The following is a 25,400-nucleotide window of genomic DNA, read 5'->3' on the forward strand; positions in this document are numbered from 1 at the left end:
AGTACGCTTCATAAGAATTGGGGTAGCGCCCACGCCTCTCAAACAAGAGTCAATGGGTTGAATCTACTTGAATGGCGGCTATTTCGGTATTACCCACTCACATAAAAAAAAGTGGGGTTTTCACTCAATCTCTTTTCGTACTTTTTGGGGCTTGCTCAATCAAAACTAGAGTTTGTAGTGTATTTTTTGATTTTAACATTGCAGGAATACAGGCGGCACCGTGTGAACTGGCCTCGCCCGGACGTGATGGAAGGTGGACAGTGGGTACAAGCAGGCCACCACCAAGTGACCTGGGATGTAATTTGCTTTGTCCGCCGCTGCTGCTGCTGTCGTCAAAGACCAACAACAACGACAGTGGTGGTGAGGTCGATTCAATCCGTGATGCCCAAACTTTTGCTCAATACCATATCGTCCTGGTAGAGATATATTTAGCTTTCGATTTTTCATGATTAAAGAGACTAAAAGCCTAGATTCGTTTTGATAATTAAGGCTGCCCATTTGCAGCCCTAGAATCTCAGCTGTTTTTAAAAATTTTCTCCTCTGAAACCCTGACACCATCATCCTTATTGCGTTCCAGAACCTGTATGAAATATCATAGCAAACGCTAAATCTCCCTTACTTGAAACCCTAGATAACCTTGGGGAGAAATGAGGGTAGTGGGTGCTGCCGTCACCCGCACGGTGTGGTGGCACCGTGGGACTCTGAAGTCATCGGCTGGCATTTCTGGAGAGTCCTGGAACATCTCACGTGTGACAGGGCCTTTGGAGCGTGAGCTAAAGTGTGCAAAATTGGTCTTCCTAGGCTGCCCTGGTGTTGGCAAGGGAACATATGCCAGCATGCTGTCGACACGCCTGGGTGTCCCCCACATTGCCATGGGTGATCTTGTAAGGGAGGAGCTTTCTAAGTCAACTCCGGTGGCACAAAAGGTATACCTTGATTCTCTCCACTTCATAGCATAACTTGATTTCACATGATCTCCATGCTATGGTGCCTGAACTAAGTGGGCCTTATTTTTCAACCTTGCCTTCTTGGTTTAATCAGTTGAAAAATACAGTGAATCAAGGCAAACTAGTTTCAGATGATATTGTACTTGACCTCTTGTCTAGCCGGCTTTTGAAAGCATCAGAAAACGAGGAGAAAGGGTTCATCTTGGATGGGTTTCCTCGCAATTGCAGTCAGGCGGTAAGTTTTACATGTACAAGTAAGTGTGTGGGGCTTTCAGGATTTTCAGTACACTACTAGGCTTTCTGCCTCTTATATTGAGGTATTGAAGTTTTTGTGTAGGAGATTCTGGATCAGCTCACTGAAATTGACCTTGTTTTGAATTTGCGGTTGAGGGAGGATGTATTGATCCTAAAATGCTTGGGGAGAAGGATTTGTAGTGGATGCGGCAACAACTTCAACCTTGCAGACATAGATCTAAAAGGCACAGATTGTAGCCCAAGGGTTCTAATGCCGGCTATGCTACCTCCCCCTGCATGTCTATCAAAGCTAATGGTCCGTGAAGATGACACAGAAGAGGTTGTAAGGGAAAGACTTCGTATTTATGCTCAAGAGGTAAGTCCATGATTTGCTTGCTGCGAGCTTTGAAAGGAAGCTACCATGTCTTACTTTGGCTGATTACATTTACAGAGCAAGCCAGTGGAGGATTATTATAGGCGGCAAGGTAAGCTGTTGGATTTTGATGTGGCTGGTGGCATACCCCAAACGTGGTCTAGGTTATTGGCTGCATTAAAGCTGGATATAAATAGCGATGGTAAGACAAAAAACCCTTAAGACTTTAGAGAATTCTCTAGTGTATTACCATCCGAAGCGTACTACTTGCGTGATGGGCTAAATTCTCAAATGCGTGGTTTGATTTTTTTTTTCCCCCCCTCATGGCCCTTGTTCAAACCTTTCACAAGCTGTCTCATCAAAGAGTAACATGGGATAGAAGCAAGATAGCCCATGATGAAAGCCTGTAAATAGTACTTGTATGCCCTTGAAAATCAAACATGCTTTGGTATTGAAAACAATTGTCACGTGTTTTCACACTACAACAGACATTGCTCTATGTGCTGTTAGAGTATTGCTAACTGATGTTGGCATTATGATGAGGCTAGGTTCAAGCATGGACATTTTATCAATTGTCTAAAGTGACTTTATAGTTCAAACCAATGTGAAACACCCATCAGTGTGGGACACCTCAGGTGGGTCTATATATACGAGTTATTAGCTCATTTGGAGGGTTCCCACTAGAGTAAATTGTTGGGACACCGGGACCTAGAGCAGGCCTATGCCTAGTCCAGCCGAATGCTTGGCTTGGTGGACCCTTTTGGTATGTATGTAGTGGTCATGGCTGAGGACATGGCTTGGTGCTTGGCTAGCCTCAAGCTTCGAGGGTGATCCGTAGACTTGGTTCCAACATATGTACACACACACACACACACACATACACACACACATATATACATACATACATACATACATATATAAATATATGTATTTTTATGTATGTATGTACATACAAATATGTATATAAAAATTACATACATACATATATAGCTACACGCGCTCGTGCGCATGCGTGCACACACACACATATTGTATATATACAGATAATGTGTGTGTGTGTGTATGTGACATGTATATCTATCAGGAATCGTGATTACTTTTGATTGGTAAAGATTCATATGAGATCTTTGCCTTGAATGTTATGCGTGAATTGAAGCTTACCGTCCTTACATGTATGTTTATGAAAAATGTTGATCCAAATGCTGTGGTTGCATGCCCTTAGTTTTGGCTTTCTTGTCTTGGTCTTGGCTCTCTAACCTTTATCTTTGAATGCTTACAAATGACCCATGACTTGCCTTTATATAGGGGATTTTGTAGGAGGTCAGACAACCTCATAAAAAGTTAGCATTAATGTTATAAAATGTATTATATTGTACTTAATACTTGTCCCTACCATTGGTGGAGGTCTTGGCCATCTATAGGATTGTCAAAACAACTCTAAATTGTCCATATGCGCCTAACTTTGCTCTTTAGGCGGTTACAAAGAATAATCATGTCTATGTGACATGAAATTAAGGTGTGCACATGACATTTCCTCTTGCTAAACTTGGAGCTTTAGGACACACCATGCACCATGGCTCCTTTCTTGACTTCGTCTTTCGACAGGCTCATCTTTCAACTCTTTGGCTCCTTGCCTCCATTGGAACTACTAGCTCTTTTGGCTTCTTTACCAATGGTTGATCTTTTGATATGGGATTCTCCTCCATTATCACCAGCATCTCTATCATTGTTACCTCCATTGGAACTATTGGCTCTTCTTTTGGCTTCTTCTCTTTCAACATGGTAAATTGCTCTATTATTGCTAGCACCTTTGCATCACTTGTCTCATCCCCCTCTTTAGTGAGATCTACATGAGTGCTTAGCGTTATTGCCTCCTTGGGAATGTAAGATGAGCTTTGGTACTTTGTTTTACTCTTCTACCATTGACATTGGCACATCCTCATGATCTTCCATCGGTCTACATTCCTTACGTGAGGAAATTGTCTCCTTAGCCATTTTCGCTCTTGAAAGCTCTCCTTTCTTTTGACAAGTTTTTGCTATGGTAAATTTTTCGCTTTCGTGCCTTTCTCCAACCACAAGCTCTTTGGTCATCAACTTGGCTCCTCATACTTGTATTTTTAATTGCTAGTTGGCTCACCCAGAAGAAAGCATCCTGGTTGATTCCTTGCTTTTTCATTTCGTGAATTGGAGCAATACAAAATTTGGCATTTTGCTGTGGAAACTTGGAATTCCCCAAGTTGTCATGAAAAAAAGATGTGATGGGTTGATTACCTACTAAGACCTACACTTGACTAAATCTACATGTAGAACTATTGTGACCTGTGCATAGAATCCTATTGTACAAGTCCAAAGCTAATTGAAGATGCAAATTCGTAAATTGTAATTTGGTTGTGTGCGCTAATATGCAAACCCTAATTTGCTATGCAAGTTGAAACGATAGGTGAAACCATTCATGCAAGGTTTGTGTTAATGCAACATATAGAAACCCTAATTTTGGTTTGCAAACCCGAAAACACAAGCCCTACACTTGGTTTACAAAACCCTAAAATATAAACTCCAATTTAAAAAATCCTAAGTCAATGTGCATAATTGCGACTTATGATTTACCTAAATGCCATGTACCAACATAAGTATGCATACTTGTGTGGAGATTTAATTAACGTAAAGCTACAAAGATAACGCTAATCACATGCGTAAAATTGACACAAAGCAGTAGAGAGGAGAAGAGAGATCCTCTTCACTTGACATACCCCTATATGTTACTAAATAGCGAGGCTCTTACTTGCTTTCCCTTGGATCCACAACCACTTGGGATGTGTGGGTTGCTTCCACTTGGGTCTCAAAATTTCATTACCAAATCCAAGGGGGTAACACAGTGTGTAAGAACTTTCATGGACATATATCCAAAAACTTAGATAGCATTGATTTCATTCATTCTCATTATACAATAGAATACAAACAGGAAAAATCAAACAACGATGCAAGTATGCTATATTTTGTATAACATGCTCATGTAAGGTTCTTATGAGAACTTTGAAATATCATATAATTTGGAAAAGGAAAGCGCTAGACTCATTCGGCCCACCCAACTGTAGGCCAATACGTCAGCCATCGTGCTCCCTTATTCATGTCTTACTCCACGATGCTTGGACTATGGGGTCAACCTAGCTAGGAAACATCATCACCATGGGGACAGTTCGCATGAGGGCATCTTGCCAGTGAGCTTGAGTACTCCTAGGTTGCTAATCTTGGCCTCACGCAAGCCAAACTAGAGGACCCGAGTTGGGACTGGTAAGGCCCTAGACTAGCTGCTTTCTACGATGAGTACAAACTTTCTCGTTACCCTTGTTCATCTTGTTTGTCAACTCTGGTTCTAATCTTTATTATTAGTGACTATCAGCACACTACCACAAGAACATGTGATGTACATATCAAGTATCTTATGACTTTCAAGAACTATCCAATTGAAGATGCTAGGTAGATGTCTTAATGGTTTTTTCGTCAATATCCTGATCTTATTTGCTCATATTATAGCAAACATGCAATTGAGGTCATTTGTAATCCAAGCAAGAGAAAATGTTACATGTGATGCACTGCGGACGGTCGGTGTGTTGTTATATTTAGCTTAGTATCGTGGGTGATTTTAATTAATACTTGAGGTTGAATATGTACTTGCATGGATTTAGGTGGTTATGTTTGTGCTTATACAATGTGTCGTTGATTTGTTGAGCAAGTCCAAACAATTATGTGTTCACATAAGAGTAATTACTTGTGAGTGAGTCTAATTAATTGCTACCACATATTAATTACTTGTGAGTTAGTCTAATTAATTGCTACCACATATTAGTATTATTTTGTTGAGTGATTTCAATTTAATTGTGCTTTAACACTGTGGATTTTACGAGTATAGGTTGTCGATGATGGAAAATGGACAGTAGCCTACACACAGCTTTGGCAAATGTTCACAACAGATAACAAAGGTTGAACAACTCCCTACAACCTTGATGGCTATGTTTTTGTTGTGTTCCCTCCTTGTAGGGGTGAGTTGAGTTCCCAATGGTGGGAATGAAGCACAAGAATGATGGCGTGTATGGGCTGATTATGTTAGTTGCTCTTTTGACTGCTTTCTAGGAATAGTGCGTCTTAGTAGACATGGTCTTTTGAGATGTTATAATCTTGAATACCCTTATTTCACTTGTGCCTCTATGGTAATAGTGGGTTGAAAAGCTCAGAAAAAAACCACCAACTAGGGTTATTAGATTTGAAATGGAAACCTTGTGTGGATACATTGCAAGCAAACACCAGAGTGTGTATGTCAATGCGTGCGGTTATTTAATACTACATTCCAAGTCATGACTTCACTACAAGATTTGCCATTTATTTGGGGAGCCATGATCACCCTCTTAGAGAGGGAACATCTCGGGAGATCAAAAGAATGGTGGAGGATAAGGTAATGTCTCATACTACTAGAGCTACACCCTTTGCGACACCCAAGTAGGTTGAAGTATTAGTGGCCCAGGAATTGGTGATGGACATGCTCCTTAAAGAATCAGAGAACTGTGCATCTGAATTTGGTGACATGGAGATGTTGGATCTTTTGAAGTTGTTCATGCCATTATCTAATAGAAAAAGCATCTAGAGATGTATGGAAGAGGCAAAGAGATGTCCACGATATAGTGCAAAGGGTCTCGAGGTCATACTCGACCTCAAGAACAAACTAAAATACCCATTTGTTCATAGTATTATTTTCCCTGGTTAGCTTGAGGCAAAGCATCAGCCTCATGTATTTAAGATGTGTGTTTTGGGATGTGGAAGTGGTTTGGATTTGGTGAACAAGATGAGGCCAAAAAGAAGAATTGCAAAAAATGTGGGTTCAGTTTGATCATGTGCATGAGTATCTAGTTGGTCAACTATGGGTGCTCATGTGTATGGCCCTTTTGTTAGAGATTTTGTGACTATACCAATTTGTGAGTTCAAAGTTGAGGATAGATATACACAGATGTAGTCTTGGATGATGACGGCACTAGAAACGCTGGAATCGTACATCCGGAGGCTTGGAAATGGCCAAAAAAGGCCCCAAAAGTGAATTTGCTAAAAAATGCGATTTGGTACCTTTTGGATTTGCTGAAAAACGCGATTTGGTACCTTCTTCCCTCTCCGGGAAGAAGGTACCAAATCGCGTTTTTCAACAAATCCACTTTTGGGACCTTTTTTGGCCGATTTCGGGCCTCCGGATGTACGATTCCAGCGTTTCCAGTGCCGTTTTTGGGGTTTTGGGCCGTTCCGGACGTGTTTGCGTTGTCAGAATCACCAAATTTTGCACAGAAAAGTGTTGCTCTTATATGAACATTGAATGTAAAGCATGTGAAAGAATATATTTATTCCTTTTCACACTGACATTTCTGACGCAAGTATCCATATTTTCTTGCTTTTGTAGAGAGAGAAAAGAGAAAATAGTGAATTTCTTACAGGGCCCCAAAATGAGCTTTCATTTTTCCTAATGGGAATGTACTTTGAGAGAGAGAGAGAGAGAGAGAGAGAGATTGAACTCAATCTCATGTATTTGGTTATTATCTTATGTGTTTACGCTTGGTGTAAGGTTTAATGTTCTGTTCATAGTATTTGAATTCTTTCATTTATTTTGTTATATATATGTATGTATATATGTATGTATACACACACGTGTGTGTGTGTGTGTGTGTGTGTGTGTGTGTGTGTGTAATATCTGTAAGAAGCCAAAAGAACCAATGATGAAGCCACAAGAACCTTCTTAGGAAAAATCGTACTGGCCTCACAAACATGGTTTAAAACAGTGAATCCTAATAGGAGCTTGCTCCAAGGGCAAGGAAAAGTTGGTAGAAACATAAGAATACAATCTAGAATATGTATTGTTACAATAAGAACTTGCCGATGGAACATGAACTCTTATGCTCCAAATATGAGGCTCCAAATAGGAGATCTTAATAAAAATAAGGGCTAAATAAATTGTATATAATGCATTATCTCAGAATGAGTAGAGACAATCCCCATTTATGTTAAACATATCTACTAGTTTCCTACTTGGTCTTTGTTGCTTGGTGTGTGTGAGGGGAGAGAAAGAGAAAACTTAGGTTAGTACTATGCACATGTTCCTATCCATTCAATGTGTGTGAGCGAGAGTAGATAGTGAGAGGTGCGTGAGTCTTTCTCGCAAGGTGAAGTAGCTTTCTTTGTGACAAAGAAGAAGAGAGGGTAAGGCAACCACCGGGCAGTTAGCCTTGGATACCCCACGATTGTTGTTGCTTGTTTATGCATTTCTCCGAGAATGGTTGAGACTTCTGGAGAGGGTAAAAATAGGTCATAACCTTTGCTACCACGGTGTATTCGTTCTTCTTTCACTCTTTTATTAAAGCCTCCGTTTTTCTGCTACTAGTAGGGAAGCATGTGTGACAACCAGCCCCAAGGGGTGCTCAAAAGGGCGCCCATTTTATTACCTAAACAACCTTTTTTACTGGTTGGTTTATGCTGGGCCGATTACTGCTCCAAGCATTATATAAACGTGCCACACAGCATCAACACACGTCAACCATCGTGTTCACCAACTCAACGTCAAACAGTAGGCATCGACTCCAGGACTGCAGCGCAGCCGCCTTCAGTACATGATCATCAACCAATCCTCACAGCACCAGCGGTGCTTCTTCAACAACACCATCCAGTTGTCGCTCTACTACTTGCGTACACAAGCAGTCGTCGGCTCCAGTACTCACAGCAGCCCGGCCATCATTGTGCATCAATATACACCAGCCGGTGCTTCATCATCCAACTGCAGCGTTTCATCATCGTGTATTATCAACCAACACGTCAACTAGCCGGCACACCTCCAGCAGCCTGGCTACATCAACCTGCATTCAGTCAGCGCCTCTACCACCTGTGCAACACACATCATTTTCATCTGGTCTACTCCCTGGTTAGCAACGTACAGCAACCCTCCTTTATCATCCACACTAACCCGCTATCGGCTCTACCCCTTGCACACTGCAGTCGCTCGGTTGTACCTCATCAAACACAAACATCTTCTTCAACGGCTCTACCACTGCAGCGTGTCTGCTCCCTCTGTATTCAGCAACACACAACCAGCCTCTACTTTCTCACGGAGTGCCACCACTGTCTTCAACGGGAGCCTTTGTCATCGACCATGCTTTTTTCCTGGACTTCGTCCTTGCTCCTTTGCTGGTCGACTTTCTCAGAGTCACCTCACATCAGAGGGCCTCTTGTATTGGATTACTTCACCATTATACATACTCATTCATACATTTCATGTTGTGTTGATTTGCTCTGATCTCTTGTACATTTGGTTCTTTCATCCTTTTTCCCTCACATGGTATCAAAGCTATCATGAGCATAGGCAACGAAGACCTTGAGAGCACACAACATGGATCGTCTACCCATGATTCTGGAGGACCATCCTTTGTCACTAGATGTTGATTCTCCTTACTCAAATCTAGACCACACGGAGGATGGGACTTTTACTCATTGGAGAACCCCGTTCGAGGTCTTACATTGGGAGACGACCAGCCTATCTACACCTACTCACCCTCTACACCTTTGGCATCTCGTCCTTCCTCTCCGAGCTTATCAGACTTCGCTTCCAGAGGGGGATACATGCCTACAACTACTGTGCCAGTACTCGACCCGGGTATCTAGCCTCATTTGGCGAGCCCTGCTGCGTAGTCTAGCCGACAGCCTGGTCTTTGGTTTGGGACTTTCTCTCAAGGATGACAGGTACCACCATGGTCGTCTAGACAACTCAGTCAGAGATCGTGTTAGGTTCGTATGTACCTTTGAGTGCTTATGTGCTTATGTGCCTAAGATTACCTGGGTGTCTTCTTCTGCAGCACACGTTTAGCATATCGTATGTACCTTTGAGTGCTTATGTGCCTAAGATTACCTGGGTGTCTTCTTCTGCAGCACACATTTAGCATATCGTACCAACAATTATCCTCGATCCTCCCTAGAGTAATGTGAATCCGAATAGAGGAGGGTCTAGGAGCAGAGTATGCTCCTAGACTATTGGTGTACAAGGAGGCAACCCTGTTTTCTGTTCTGGTTCACCTTCTATTCCTGCTCCTAATGTGTTTTGGAATACTGCACAATCACAAGCACAAAACCCTCCCACGCAACCCATGTTTCTTCCTGCTGGCATTAGCATGCAACCATTTTCGGTTGCACCTCCATAGAGACATGCGTATGGGTTTTACCCAACACATGGATATCTTGGCACTATGCCCACATGCACTATGTTGCCACCCAACATTCAAAGGTATCACGTAGTTTACCAACCCATCATCGGCACCACACAAATACTAGCCTATGTGCCTACTCAAGGATTTTTGCCTCAGCTGTATATTCCTATCCCATCTTATGGAGTATCCTTGCCAGGTCCTACACATGTGCCAGGTATTAGTGGTTATTCTGGAGTTCCACCTAACCCTCTACACTCCAGATATGGGTATTAGCCATCTTGGACTCCACCACCTCCTCTTCATATTTCTATGTCCAGAAATGCTTTCATAGAAAAGACTTGTTTCAATGGGTCTAATTACACCACCTAGGTTAACCTTATGGAATACGTTTTCACTTCCCAAGGTTCTTGGAACTTAGTGAAGGGACTTGAACCGAAACCCCACTCCTCACTAGCACCTCCTGAAGTCATCCGTTGTACCCACAATAACTACCACTTAAAATGCCCAATCTTGTAGATAAAAAGAGTGGTAGATAGTGAGACATTAGTAGAATGTGGTGGTTAGTCAAAATTACAAATCCAATGGTTGGATTTTTAATGATCTCTTTTCCGAAATTCTTCCAAGCTGTCAAAAGGTCTGCAAATATTAATAATCTAATTAGTAAAATTATATTTTTGATGTAAATCATCTAAAACCTATAGGGACTAGTGTACTTGTAATGGTGCATCGATGGAAAAAAATTTGGATCACTCTAAGTATGGAAAGATCATTTTTTAATCATTTCATCATATTTTTTATTAGTTTTGGTTAATTAGACTAATTTATATTAATTTAAGTTATATTGGATTAATTTGAGTGCATATGTATTTTCTATTAGCTTCTTGATCTCATTTGAAGTACCTGGCCCCTCCAAATTTACTCTCCAAGCATTGTCCGAGTCTAGCATAAACTGGACAAAACTGGACATCCTGATCTTGCAACAACCCGGAAGGGGAGCATAAATCTAGGTAATTAAGACAAACCCCAAGGTAACAACAATGATCCATTAACTTTTCCTTGACACTCACCGCTATTGGCAAAATATTCCCAAAAAGAATAGACACTGCACTCATTGCTAGATGTCTGGACATGTTGATGGTGAGTGTGGCATTAAAGCCAGAGAAAACAGAGTTAACAACCCCAACACCACCAACTTGAATTGCCAAAACAACCAAGGTGGCAGCAATGCCCCAAGTTGGCGGTTGAAGGGGGTAATTCTCAAGCACCTACTTTGTAGGGTTCCCCACCAGGGAACCAGCAGCATAGGGCACTGGTACAAATTGGCCTAGATCTTCTCAGTGGCGCACCATTGATCAGGTTGCTCAAGGTCCACTCCCCTTTTAATATCCTTTGCCACCTCGGAAGGGATGTTTGATTGGTCTTCTCTTACACCACATCTCGGCCCCTCGGCCAATGTCGCGCAAGCCATATCTGAGTTTGACTCTGGCCACTCTTCTGAAAGGAAGAAGAAACATCAGGCTAGATGAGGCAGTCAGTGCCTGCGGAAGCTTCTACCCTTGTTTAGATCTATCAATTACTTGATAATCCATCTGTGCCAATCCTTGAAGCCCACCCAACTCTTCCCTGTGGCCATTCGGTCACTTGGATAGTTTTGACAGTGGAGCTACTCACCATATGGCATGCAATACCATCATTTTCATCTCTCAGTGTCTTGCTAAGGGTAAAGTTTGATGTGGCAACAATACATTGATGCCCATTAAATCTGTTGGCACTATCTTATTTGACACAAACACAGGTTCCAATGAGGCAAATTTGGACAATGTCTATCTTGTTCCTAACTTGGGCCTCAACCTACTTTTTGTATCCTAGCTGACCCAACTCGATCGTAGAGTGTGCTTCAGCAAGAAAGTTGTCAAGGTGATTGATGAGACTATCGGTCTCGTTGTTGCTACTGCCCAAGGTCAAGCACAGAAGGATGGTTTATATTGGATGTCCACCTTTTTATCTGAGCCATCTTTCGAGGGTTCTAAGTTTCATAAGGTTTGTGCCTATGTGATTAGACCTCCTTTAGACACTAAACGACTATGGTAATATCGCTATGGTCACCTTGCCTATGACATGCTCTATGAGTTGTCTAGGGACCAATTGGTTGAAGGCATACCCCACCTTAAACTGACCAAGGAAAACTACCAACCTATGTGATCCGACCTCCTTTAGACACTAAACGACTATGGTAATATCGCTATGGTCACCTTGCCTATGACATGCTCTATGAGTTGTCTAGGGACCAGTTGGTTGAAGGCATACCCCACCTTAAACTGACCAAGGATATCTACCAGCCATGTCAAACGGGTAAGCAACATCTTACACCGTTCCCATGGCATGTGACTCATCGTGCTTAGGGTATTCTCGAGTTGATTCACTTCGATTTGAGTGGGCAATGCCCAACCCCCTCCTTGAATAGATCACTCTATTACATGTTGATTATAAATGACTATTTGAGGTACATATGGGTGTATTTGTTGAAGCATAAATTAGATACGTTACCACTTGGTTTCGGTTAGTCACTAACCAAAAGGGCATCTTGATAAGGATTTCTTGTAGTGAGATAACGGTGGTGAGTTTCTCTCCCATCAATTCGTTGAGTTCTTGCAAGATCAGGGCATTCAATGATGCCAGCTCACCTCCACCAACTCTCCCTCACAAAATGGAGTAGTTGAGCGTAATAACTATACCATTATGGATATGGCATGCTCCATGTTCTTTGTAGTTGAGCATGAACACCTTTGGCCATAATCGGTCAACACTACGGTGGTGTACCTTCTGAATCGGTGTCCTACCATTGGTGTCCCTTCACATGATTTTTTTTGAGGCATTTTACGGCGAAAAATCGACTGTTTTCTATCTTCGCGTCTTTCGGTGTCGTGCTTACACACACTCTAAAGGACACAAGGGGCAAGCTTGAGCCAAGGAGTGAGTTGGTCATTTTTATGGGCTACTCTTTTGAATCAAAGGCTTACAAAGTTTTTGATCCAAGATCGAACGAAGTCTTCGTTCGTCGAGACATTCTCTTTGATGAACGGGACTTTGCCTTTCGTTTCCCATACCACCTGAGCAAGAATCTCTGACTGTGCCACATGAACCTAATCGGTCGACTATTAAATACTCCATCACTTGAGGAGCCTTCCTCCTCCTGATTAGCCACCTAGGGTCCCTTTACCTCGCTAGTACCAACATACCATGCGGGATTCAGGCATGCTTCCCTCCTGCGATACCCCCTTGGACTATCCTTGTCAGTCCACCAGGCTCAATCCTCGTGCCTCATTTGCCTCTGTTTTTTCAGTAGACTTTGTGAAGCATGATGAGACAACATCGTGGAAAGAGGCAATCAAATAGCCCAACAGCCTAGAAACAGGCTATGGAACACGAACTTGAAAGCATTGACCGTAATGGCACGTGGTCCCTGGTGGTTTGCCCTCGTCATAAGGTCATTAACACCATATTGGGGAATATGGGAATTTCCCATAAGTTTGGGACACGTGGTCAAAAGTTTGGATTAACCATAACTTGAACACCACTAATCCAAAATGAGTGCTTTATAGCTCTTTAGATTCCATTTTTCAAGTGCTTTCCAACGATAGGTCATATGATAGGGTTTTGAGAAACTTACAAACATGTTATCCATGTCCCCTTTTTTAAGTATTCAAAAATGGGAATTGGGAAATTCCCAAATTCACTAATATGGTGTTCATTGTAACCAGATGGATTTTCCACAACAAATTTAAAGCCGATGGTACCTTGGACAAGTACAAAGCCCAGCTTGTAGTACAAAGATTTTGCCAAAAAAAGGCATTGATTTCGACCAGACCTTCTCACTTACAGCTCGAATGATGACCATCCGTTGCTTACTCCATTGCTTACTCAATCTGGCGGCACGCCAGTTTACTAGATGGATGTCAAGAGTGCCTTCCTAAATGACATTCTGGAGGAGGAAGTCTATGTTGACCAAGCTCCAGGATTCCCGTTCCCCATGCATGAGGACAAAGTCTTCTGCCTGCATAAAGCTCTCTACGGGCTTAAGCAAGCCCCCCGAGGGTGGTATCATCGCATCGACAAATTTCTACGTAGCCAAGGTTTTCAACCATCCCACTGTGATCCCAATATCTATATCCATACAGATAAGGGGATGGTGTGCTACCTAGTGTTGTATGTCGACGATCTTATTATCTTCGGTTCAAATCAATCCAAAGTGGCTAATATCATGGCACAACTAAGACGAACTTAAGTTTGCTACTGTTGAAATATCCTTCCATCTTGACACCATCAAGGGTTTCGATGCGCACAATGCCTTGTGTGATTTTAGATACCAGAAAACATCCTAACCCATGGAGTTTAAGATTTTTCTTATGTGTTTTTGTGCTGAATAAGAGGACCATGTCACCCTCATTCGTGTGTTTGTCCTTGAGTTGGTCATCAAACCACTGTTTACGCCTTAGCTTTTCGACAATCATGCTGTAGACTACAAGGAGGCGGGTTTCATCGAGCTTTTCAAGTTTGAATAGGTGACAACTTAAAGCACTTTTGGTGAGTTTTTCGTGCACCGCGACACGTAGGCTTGGGAACTAAGAACTCCTTGGGCATGACTGCTTTAGTGCCATAGGTTAAACTAAAGGGGGTAGCGGTAGTTGCTGCATTATATGAAGTTCTATAAGCCCAAAGTGCATCCGATAATTTCTGTTCCTAGTTGTTACGGCACAGAGGATTTTGTTTGTACTTTCGGCTTGGCCATTTGCTTGAGGATAGTAAGGGGAGAACTTCCTGTGGGAGTGACAAGAAATTCTTGTAAAAGAAATTTGATTACTTTGTCGATGAAATGTGTTCCATTATCAATCACTGACAATCTCGAGAGGACACCCAAAGTGTGTGATTACAGACTCATAGAGGAGTTTGACCGTTGATCGAGCATCAGCTTTGGAGGTTGTGCGAGCTTCTACCCAATTGGTGCAGTAGTTCATGGCAGGCAACTATATATCTGGCTCTTGAGTGTATTTGGTTGCCGGATTGATGGTGGGTCCTATGAAGTTTATGCCCCATTTTTCAAATGGTTGTAAGGACATGATGGGGTTGAGGGGCATGTGATCCTTGAAATGAGGGATTGATATGCGCTGGCATTCGTGACATCGTTTGACATACTCAGTAGCGTCAGCCATTAAAGTGGGCCACCATAACCCAACTGTGAGAACCTTATGAGCACTAATGTCTCCAACCCCGCTAGCATAGGAAGAGTGAGCTTGTTCAAGGAGGAATACATATTTGTCTTCCCGAACACGTCTTAGGATTTTGTCCTTGCCCTGCTTGTTAAGTTGACCTGGTATGGGGCTGGTTTTTTTGATTAAGCGCGGCGGGCGCGATCCTTGTTGAGGAGAGAATTAATTGGTAAGCCAGGCTAAAAAGTGAGCCACTTCTTCGTCCCATTCTTAGGAATAGGCAAAGTTGGAACACCGAAGCATCTGGTAAATCATTGTCTACTCCCATTGGCAGTTCGCCATTAGGGATCCTTGACATGTGGTCTACTAGAACATGCTGAGAGCCTTTTCTCATCGTAAAATAGTGAAATTAAACTCTAGCAAGATAAGCAGCCACCTAGTGATTCTGCATGTCATGTAGGGCTTATTAACCAGGTACAAGAGGGCATGATGGTCTACGAAGAAGACGAACTTGGTCGCCAAAAGATAATGGGGCGAAACTTCTCAACCGTGTAAACCATAGCTAATCCTTTTCTCTCAATTGTGGTGTAATTCCTCTTAGCTTCGTTGAGTTGGTGGCTAGTAAAACTAATGTGAAAGTCCGTCTAGTGTTTGCCGGGCTGGGCCAGCACGCATCCTATAGAAAATGCTGAGGCGTAAATATGGACATGGAAGATGAGATCCCAGTTGGGGGATCTAAGGATTGGAGCGCTTGCCAAGGCTTTTTTGAGTGTAGTGTAAGCTTTGTGTGGCATTCTTTTGTCCACTTGAAAACTATAAGGAGTCCGTAAAGGGGTCTAGCAATATCATCATACATAAAAATGAATCGCCAATAATTGCCAACATGCCCCATCAAGCGCTGGACACCCTTGAAGTTGGTAAGTGACGACATCTTGAGAATAAGTTGCACTTTGCTGTCGTTAGTTGATATTCCTTGCCTGGAGATGATGTGTCCCAAGATCACTCCGTCTTGAACCCAAAATTGGCATTTTAGAGGGTTTAGCGAGATGCGATATAGTCTACATCGCTCCTCTAACACCTTACACAAACATGCGAGGTGCTCCTTCCAAGAAGAATTGACACATAGGTCATCCATGAAGACTTCTAGGAATTTTTGAAGATATTCCTTGAAGGCCGTACACTTAAGCATTGGAAGGTTTCGAGGCATTGGTCAACCCAAAGGGCATGAATTTGTATGCGTAAGTACTCCATTCAGTAGCAAAAGTAGTTTTGTGCTAGTCCTTAGGGTCAATCACAGCACCTAGTTGTATCCTAAGAATCCATCTAGGAAGTTGTAGGCTTCCTTTCCTGCTACTCTTTCTAACCGTGTTCAGTGAATGATGGTAAAGGATAGTGGTCCCTTATGGTGGCTGAGCATCATGCGCATGTCTTTGGTTTGAGACTGACGGGCATGGTTCAGTAGGAAGATCATCTTCCATCCGAGCTTGGCACTCACGAACTAACTTTTAGGCGGCTAGGAGCCTCTCTTTTTCCTCAATAGGATTTGGATATTCCTTAAGCTTTTTAGTTAGCTGACGGGGGTCAATGGGTGCTTGGGTGTGTGGGCGACTATGCATAGCATATCTTCTTCTTTAGATGAAGAAGTCGAAGGATGAGTTGTTGTGCGCCTGAATCAAAATTGCCTTTTTGATAATCACTCGGCTTTCTCCCTTCCCAACCTTGGTGGGTTTCTTTCATGAGCGCCGAGTTATTCGGGCTTGTTCAGAGTCTCTTGCTTGATCTTGGTTTTGAGAGGGTGATGCCTCTGTAGCAGTATGCGGCGTGGCCCTTTTCCTGTTCTGTAGTGCCTGGTTACCACGTTGAGGGGGACTGCTTGAATAAAACCATCTCTAATACTTAGTAGGTTAAGGCTGGTACTGGGATTAGCTTTGTGAGCCTTTCTTCCAATTGTTCCTGGTCTTCGAGAAGTCTTTGTACATATGGTTGATGCCACATCTAATGCACAGTGGAGTCAAGGCTAGAGCACCTGCTGGGACGGCGCTCGCCGCTCCATGCCTGTTGGGACACTTAGCCACTCGGTGAGGTCCACCACAATCATAACACTGTATGGGCAGTCTTTTTTTTTGTTTGATTCATATCCCTAGCCCGTGACACCGGGCTGGTAAGTACACAGGGTACATTTGATCACCCTCCATAACATAGTGTGACTGAGAATTTGTGAGGGCAGGCTCATGGGGGCTCTTGGGTTTCATAAGTGGGAGTATCCAGGATTTCTCCGTCATTCCTATCCTCGAGAGTTCTGTCAGGGTTATTTGATGAACTAGTGCGACTCTGGGTAACAAGGGCTGTGTGGGAGAATTGGGGGTGGTAGGGGCATCTCAGGGACCCTAAGGATTCCTCTTTGGGCCACTTCTTGGCTAGGTTGGGGAGCATTGTGATGCGCAGGAGCTAGCAAAGCTAGCGGTTACCTGGGGTTTACAGGTAGTACCTGAGGCATAGCTTGAGCCAAGGCAACCTTGTGATGGTAATAGTTAGAGATCTCGTGATTGCCCCATTTTACACAGTAGGTACAATAGAGGCTTGGAAGGGGTCTCAGATGAGGACATTCGGTTCCACTATGGTTTTCTTGATAGGTCGGGCACCATACAAGTTCCCTTCTAGGATAAAGATGTGGATGCCCCCCTCGATCCCGGCCTTGGTTGATTCTCCATTACTGGGTCATCTATTGCATTAGGGCAGCGGCCAGTTGCTCTACACTTTATCTAGACGTGGACTCCTTACCCTTTTTATGAGGCTTTGTGCTTGTGGTCTTGAAGAAGGAGGCTTCTACTCCTAATGCACCTTTGTGGAGTTGTCGAGAAAATGTGTTCCCTTGAAGTTATCCTCAAACTTCAGAGCACTCCTGCAGCATTGTTCAAAGGAGGTGTGACCTAAAGAAAATAAGGAGTTGTGCAGGGGAATATCTTTGAGTCCCTCCAAAAATATCTCAATTAGTCTCTCATCAGAGAACTTGTCTGCAGTATTACAACGTGAGTGGAGATATTTGACTCTGTTTATGTAATCTTTGATGGTTTTGCCCTCATTTTATTTGACATTATTGAGCTGTTCAACAAGACTCCATCGTGTACCTTGACGTGAGTACCCTACCTTGAAAGCTTCTTTTAGAGCCTCGAAGGAAGCTTTATCTTTCTCTTTCAGAGATCTGAACCATTGGCCAGCTTTGCTATCCAAGGTGAGGCCAAAGGCGCTTATCTTGGTCTGATCATCTATGTGGCCAAATGCTTCAAAGATCTGATTAAACATCTCCAGGTGAGTAATGGGATCACCTGTCCCATCAAACTTTGCGATCCGCTTCGAGATGTTTGGTTTGTTTTGCCGAGGTTGAATTGGTGCAAGGGGATTGATTAATGCCAACGGCTATCCCCCTCCCTATTTCCATGGCAATCCTTAACATTTTAGGTGTTAGCCCTATCATTGTAAGTGCAGGTGGTGTAGCTTGGGTAAAAGGTTGTGGAGGAGCGGGACCGGGCGGGGGTCCTTGCCCTCTAGGAGGACCAAGTTGTGGCCCACGAGGTCCTGCATGGTACACTGGGTGTGCCCCTTGAGGTGAGTACTCCTGATAGGCTAGAGGGCCCTGTTATGGTGATGGGCCTAGGTAGACCCATTCTCTCTAGTATAATATCTCAGCCCTCTGGGGAAGATGGACCTGGTTCTTGCTTTGTCAAGGTTTTTGGAGCTCTGAATGAGTCTGTTGCCCCCGCGATGGGTATAGCTCTCCAGTCTAGTAGTTGGACATGGGTTTGATGGCCCCCGCCTTGTCCGTCTTTCACTCTATGGTCTAGAGCTAGAGTGGGCCCACTTTCTTGAGGTTGATCCATATTTCTCACCCTGGGTTGCGGTTCTACGGACTGTGTGTTTCCCAAGATAAAATTGCGAAGCTTTGATGCAAGGCTTTGCCTAAGAGTGAGTTGGAGAGATAGGAGCAGGTTCCTAGACAGATGGTCTGTCCATGCACTGTGGTTCAGGCTCTTGCCTTTGGGTCTTAGGTCCCTCATCCACGATTATGGAGGTCTTCACTCTCGCTAGTTCTGTCAAAGACAAGCACCGTTTGACTCCATGTGATATTTATCCATGGGTCCTATCTGATTTTTGCCAAGGGACGTCTAAAGATCTCACTTCGTCGAAGAGAGGGTTATTTCTCACCAACCAACTAGAGCGTAGGTGCATGAGAATATAGACTCACTGCTCTGAACCCCCTTAAAAGAAGAAGTTTTTTTTTATAGAATGGTCGTACGCTTATGAGCAAACGGGGGTACACTCCTTAGTGAGAGAAGGAACGGACGTTCACTTCTACTAGGGTAGCTTGGCATACTTGTGAGTAGCTGTTTGCAAAAAGGTTAGGAAATCCATCCAACATTTTTAAGTGATTCTCCCTTTCAGTACCTCATCAAGAAGTTCATTCTGTTGGTGAAGACTAGTGAGGTCCACATCTCCTTTCTTGAACATCCCTCTATGGACTCCTAATAATCTTTGAATGGAAAGAGGAGTGCCAAAAGGCATACGATACCCTCTGAACAAAGCCTTGGCAAGCGCTCCCATCTTGAGCAAAAGGGATACAGGTGTTATAACCTTGTTACACGTGAGTTAAGGGTAAGCAGGGATGTTGTTTTTGATGAGATGAGCAGCTGGTATGCTGCTAAAAAAGAAGGTATTACTTCTCTACTGGCGCACGGCGTGCGCTCCGAGAGGAATTCCAAATGGAACGGGCGCTTTGAATGAATCCGATTGTGTGGCAAGCTAGTGCCGCAGGGTTCACTTCAAGGTCAACACAGCACGGGCGTTCGCTTCTGGTGAGAGAAGGAATAGCCATGCGAGTTTAAGAGCCGATTAGAAATGGACATGATGGCAAGGTGGAAAAAGGAACTCGAACGGGTGTTTGCTCAAAGCTAAGGGGCGAACGAGCGTGGCAAGGCTTGGAACGGACGTACGCTCACAAGCATACGACCGTGGCATTGTTAGACAAAGATTTTTTCAAATTGGACTGGCTTTTGCAGGTCTGATAGCCAACCTGACAGCACAAAATTCTTCTTATTTAATTGCACTTCAATGCACATAAGGCCTAATTAAATGCAATTAAACTAATTTTAATGCTCCTACCATATTTAGGCAGCAAATCTACCAGATTTAGGTTACAGGCAGCAAAAGGAATGAGCATGGGAGAGTTGGAATGGGCGTTCCCTGAACTTGCCACACCCATGGACGTTTGACTCTCAGAGATGCTTGACAGAATGGATTTTTGTCTGAGAACCTCTCCAATCAGCAGGCTGATTCAGGCACCTTCCTAGGATCTTTTGATTTTTTTGTTTTTACAAGGAGAGCTAGAGCTAGTCTCTAGCTACTTATTGATAACTACAATGCATGGTTTAAGCTAATGGATTGAGATTAATTGAATGATTAAATAAAGATGCAAACATGATGAAAAACACATAAATTAAAAAAATTTTGAATGTTGAGGGAAATTAGGGGCACTTACTTGTGAAGACTCGAATGCTCCGATGCTCAATCAACGATCCGGCCTTTGGGTAATCTCCAACAAAACACAAAACAAACAATGTTAATCAACTAACCGGTGGATTTGCATCCCAACCGGGCAAAATCAAGCTCTAGCTAAATCAAGTAGAGAACCCTAAGACAAATACCAATCCCCGGCAGCGGTGCCAAAGGTGTTAATGGTTTAACATGCTACCTCACAAACACAAGAGAGAAGAAGAAGAGAGTGCTCGCAAGGGTCGAATCCAGTGATTTGCACTTGGCCAACCCTATGAGGGTTAACTCCCCAATAATGTGAGGCCACTAGGGGCTTACTCTACACTCTCTTTGTGTCACCCAAAGAGAGATCCAAGTAAGCTAGGTAGGAGCAAGAGGGAAGGAGCTATGGAGAGCTCTACCTCTGCCTCTCATGCCAATCGTATATGCAAACAAGACAAGGAGGAGAGCAATGAGAAAGGAGAGAAGGGAGAGCAACACCATTCCTATTCACATACACCAACAATCACAAGCATGCAAGCATCACAAGCAAGCAAACCACCATAAGCTCAAGAGAGAGTGAGAGGGACAATCCCATTTGAGATAAATGGGATTGTCCCTCTCACTCTCTCTTGAGCTTATGGTAGTTTTCTTGCTTTCTTGTGATGCTTGCATGCTTGCGTATGTATACTGTAAATGTGATCTGACTTGATTAGGGTTTGGATGGTGCCTCGATCGAGGTATGGATGATGTAGATGTGATTTGCATACCTCGATCAAGGCCTCAATGGAGGTATGGATGGTTTAGATGCCATTGCCATACCTCGATTGAGGTATGGATGGAGCGTAGATCTTTCAACTATTTGAGAATGTTTACCACTTGCATACATTGATCAAGGCCCATCCATGCATGCACTTATGCATGTCTAGGGCACAACGCATAGACCTCGATCGAGGTTTGAGAAGCCAAGTTTGGTGGAAACTAGACCTCGATTGAGTTACATGAGCTCGAGGTTCGATGGACTTGTATGAGATTCACATTCAGCCACCATGTACCTAGATCGAGGTACCTAGACCTCGATTGAGTTACATGAGCCTGAGGTTCGATGGACATGTATGAGATTCACATTCAGCCACCATGTACCTAGATCGAGGTACCCTACCCACAAGTTGTGGTTCCCAATGTCTATCCCATTTTTTTGGAGAGTCTCCAAAGTTGAGCACACTGATCTTGCAACCACCTAGAGAATGGTTGAAAATTAAACCTTAGGAGGGTCAAAAATCATGATCATAAAACAATGTTTAATAGACAATAAAGAGACTCAAAATCAAGTGATGCATTACATCATTTCTCTTGCCAAAGTGATGTACAAGTACAACATTAAGTGTAATAGAGCAATAATGATTTTTGCACTCCATTATATACAACTGATGTGATAAAAACGCATGTGACCGCACATACACATGTGCCTTGTAAATGTTATCTTCACCTTCTTCCATTTACATTCACTAACTAAATAAACAACCTTAGGATTCAATGCCTTATATATATATATTGTTTCTACAATCATTACACCAAGAGTTGTTCTCTCCTTTCATCTTTTTAGGATTAAAAGATCACGTTTTTAATGTGTGTGTGTGTGTGTGTGTGTGTGAGAGAGAGAGAGAGAGAGAGAGAGAGAGAGAGAGAGAGAGAGAGAGAGCTCCCCTCTTGCTAACTAAGCTAGATTGCTAGTCCACACATTCATTTAAAATAATAGTTTGAATCATAAGGAACATCCAAAGTAATAATAGCTTAGTTAGCTAGAGCTCCCCTCTAGCTAACTGAGCTAGATTGGTAGTGCACACATTCATTTAAAATAATAGTTTTTAATCATAAGGAATGTCCAAAGTAAGATAGGGTATTGTAACTCTACATTTTAATTTTTACTATACAAATTAGACACGCCTACTTATTTCTATACCATCTTTTCAAATTGAGAAAAATCTTGTTGGTTCTTCTTTCTTCTTTCTAGTTCATATATCTATTTATATGATTTGTATGTGGTATAGTTTATGTCCATAGCAGTAACAAATCTTATAACTAAGTATAGTAATGAGGTAAAACTTTAAATTAATTATCGGCACACTCTCTTGGGTGTTTGTTGAAAAATTCATGTAATTAGTGGTTTGCAATTTCATGCATGGTTCTCATGCTAGCTCATTTGTCAATGCACTTAAGTATTGCAACAAGTTAAAAATTATTAACATTAAATACTAATGCCATTTTCTTGAGCACTATTAATTTGAAAATTTTCACAAAAAGTAGTGCATAGTTTTGTGGTTTTATGCAATCTGCTAGTTCATGTAATACTAAATAGAAACCTTACATATAGCATATGGATTCAAGGGGTATAAAAAAAGTCTTCTTAAAAAAATGCAAGACTGTAAGATTTCAAAGACATTTGCAATTTAATGTCAATAAAAGTATCCCTTTTGTAGATGTTTTTAAAATTCCTTAAATATCCTTATATTTGTATATTGTTGAACTTCTATACCTACATAATTTAATCAAACCACCACACGTGACCACCACGTGCCTTTCACCTTCCCCCATCTTATTTGAGATCCCTTTGAAAAATATAATAATAAATTTTACCTTTTTTATCTTACGTTAATTCAATTAAAATTGTGTGAGATTTTCTTAGAGTGAAAATATAGTATTAGTAAGGATGCTCAATAGCATACTTGGACAAAAAAGGATATAGCTTGGTCATCCGGTCCCCATTTTATTGTCTGATGTGTACATTGACTTTGAATGGTCATTGAAGCTCCTTGATTAGTATTACTATTAGTTCGGATTATATAATGATGGAACTAGTACTACGATGATGTGTATGCAAATTACTCTACATATTATATATTAATTGGATTTGACGTGTTATTTTTGTGCATGCGGGTCTGCGGCGCTTTGCATGTCATAGGGCATGATGCATAGACCTCAATTGAGGTCTATCGTGATGTAATGCTTCTGTGGACCAAGAAGCTGTTGTTCGGTGGACACCAGAACTCGATTGAGCCACATGAGGTTCGATTCACATTCAGCTCCACCACATGGCCCACCACAAGTTGTGGTTTCCCGATGCTTACCCGATTTTTTGTGAGAAGAGTCTCCAAAGTTGAGCACGTTGATCTTGCAACCACGCAGAGAGAAAGAGAGAGAGGGGTTAAAAATTAAACCTAAGGAGGAGAGTCGAAAATCATGATTAGAGACATGATTGATCAAGTAATATAATCAATAATAACTAATCATAAAAACAATGTTTAACAGACAATAAAGAGACTCAAAATCAAGTCATGCATTACATCATTTCTTTTGCCAAAGTGACGCACAAGAACAACACTAAATCCAATAGAGAAATAATGACTTTTGCACTCCATTATACAACTCATGTGATGAATACAAATCATGTGACCGCACATACACACCATGTGCTTAGCACCAAACACATGCCTCGTAAATGTCATGTTCAACTTCTTCCATTTACATTCCCCAACTAGATAAGAAACCTTAGGATTCAAGGCCTCATATATATTTTCTTCTAAAACCATTTACATTCCTCATCTTTGTAGGATTACATGATCATGCTTTCAATATGAGAGAGAGAGAGAGAGAGAGAGAGAGAGAGAGAGAGAGAGAGAGAGAGAGAGCTCCCCTCTAGCTAACTAAGCTAGATTTCTAGTGCTCACACTCATTTAAAATATTTAATAGTTTCTAATCATAAGGAACATCCAAAGTAATAATACCTTAGTTAGCTAGAGCTTCCCTAGCTAACTAAGCCCGATTGGTAGTACACACATTCATTAAAAAAAAGAGTTTTTAATCATAAGGAATTTCCAAAGCAAGGTAAGGGCATTGTAACTCTACATTTTAGTTTTTATTATACAGACTAGACAAGCCTACTTATTTCTATACCATCTTTTCAAATTGAGAAACATCTTGTTGGTTCTTCTTTCTTCTTTCTAGTTCATATATCTATTTACATGATTTGTATGTGGTATAGTTGTTATCCATAATAGTAGTAATAAATCTCGTAACTAAGTATAGCTTTTAGATTAATTATCAGCACACTTTTTGGGTGTTTGTTGAAGTATGATAATTAGGCTTAAGCAATTGCCTAAATAAGATAGAGAACTGATAAATCCACTAAACAAGAGAGCTCTAGAAGTGAAATGGTGAAAACAAAGTGTGAGAAAATTTTATACTACCTCGATCAAGGTTTAGTGTTAGGGTTTTTTCCTCTCTACTGAGATCTCTTAAATATAGACGATGATCTTAGCTAACCTTAATCCAGGTATCTACAGTAGAGTTGAGATCTCCATACCTCGATCAAGGTATGTATGCTATAAATGTGATCTGACTCGATCCAGGTATGGATGGTGCCTCGATTGAGGTATGGGCCATGTAGATGTGATATGCATATATCTCAATCAAGGCCTCGATTGATGTATGGATGGTGTAGATTCCATCAATGTACCTCGATTGAGGTACGTATGCAACATAGATCTTTTGGGTATTTGAGAATGTCTTAAATTGATCAGCTCCATCCATGCATGCCATAGGGTACGACACATAGACCTTGATTGAGGTCTATCGTGGTGCTTCTATGGACCTCGATCAAGGTCCAAGAAGCCATTTTAGGTGGACACTAGACCTCGATCGAGTTACATGTGCCCAAGGTTTGATGGACAGGTATGAGATTCACATTCAGCCCCACCACATACCTTGACTGAGGTAGCTTGCCCACAAGTTATGATTTCCAATGCTTATCCGATTTTTTGAGAGAGTCTCCAAAGTTGAGCACGTTGATCTTGCAACCACACACAGAGAGAGGTTTAAAAAAACCTAAGGA

At 42.1% G+C, this 25,400-nt stretch overlaps 1 protein-coding gene across 3 annotated transcripts; it reads left to right on the forward strand.

Annotated features, from left to right (window-relative positions):
- Positions 1-292: 292 nt before the first annotated feature.
- LOC147602697 (putative adenylate kinase 1, chloroplastic) lies at positions 293-2,015 on the forward strand. Of its 3 annotated transcripts, XM_086797705.1 has the most exons (5): positions 293-416; positions 578-926; positions 1,042-1,182; positions 1,285-1,557; positions 1,633-2,015. In XM_086797705.1, exons 2-5 carry the CDS (start codon positions 648-650, stop codon positions 1,774-1,776), a joined length of 837 nt encoding a protein of 278 aa, XP_086653831.1. In that variant the 5' UTR covers positions 293-416; positions 578-647; the 3' UTR covers positions 1,777-2,015. The 3 variants fall into 3 exon arrangements, with proteins under 3 accessions (XP_086653831.1, XP_086653832.1, XP_086653830.1); XM_086797706.1 differs by having other exon boundaries at positions 297-926; positions 1,288-1,557; XM_086797704.1 differs by having other exon boundaries at positions 300-926.
- The last annotated feature ends 23,385 nt before the right edge of the window (positions 2,016-25,400 follow it).

The sequence above is a fragment of the Cibotium barometz genome, chromosome 66 (assembly GCF_041138505.1).
Source record: "Cibotium barometz isolate CiBa-2024 chromosome 66, ASM4113850v1, whole genome shotgun sequence".
NCBI lineage: Eukaryota > Viridiplantae > Streptophyta > Polypodiopsida > Cyatheales > Cibotiaceae > Cibotium > Cibotium barometz.

What these genes read in the sequence shown, in the direction of transcription:
- LOC147602697 (XM_086797705.1), top strand. Translation starts at nt 648, where the DNA reads ATGAGGGTAGTGGGTGCTGCCGTCACCCGCACGGTGTGGTGGCACCGT. An exon ending in CAACTCCGGTGGCACAAAAG is followed by an intron (nt 927 to 1,041) that starts GTATACCTTGAT and finishes TGGTTTAATCAG; the next exon opens with TTGAAAAATACAGTGAATCA. An exon ending in TTCGTATTTATGCTCAAGAG is followed by an intron (nt 1,558 to 1,632) that starts GTAAGTCCATGA and finishes TTACATTTACAG; the next exon opens with AGCAAGCCAGTGGAGGATTA.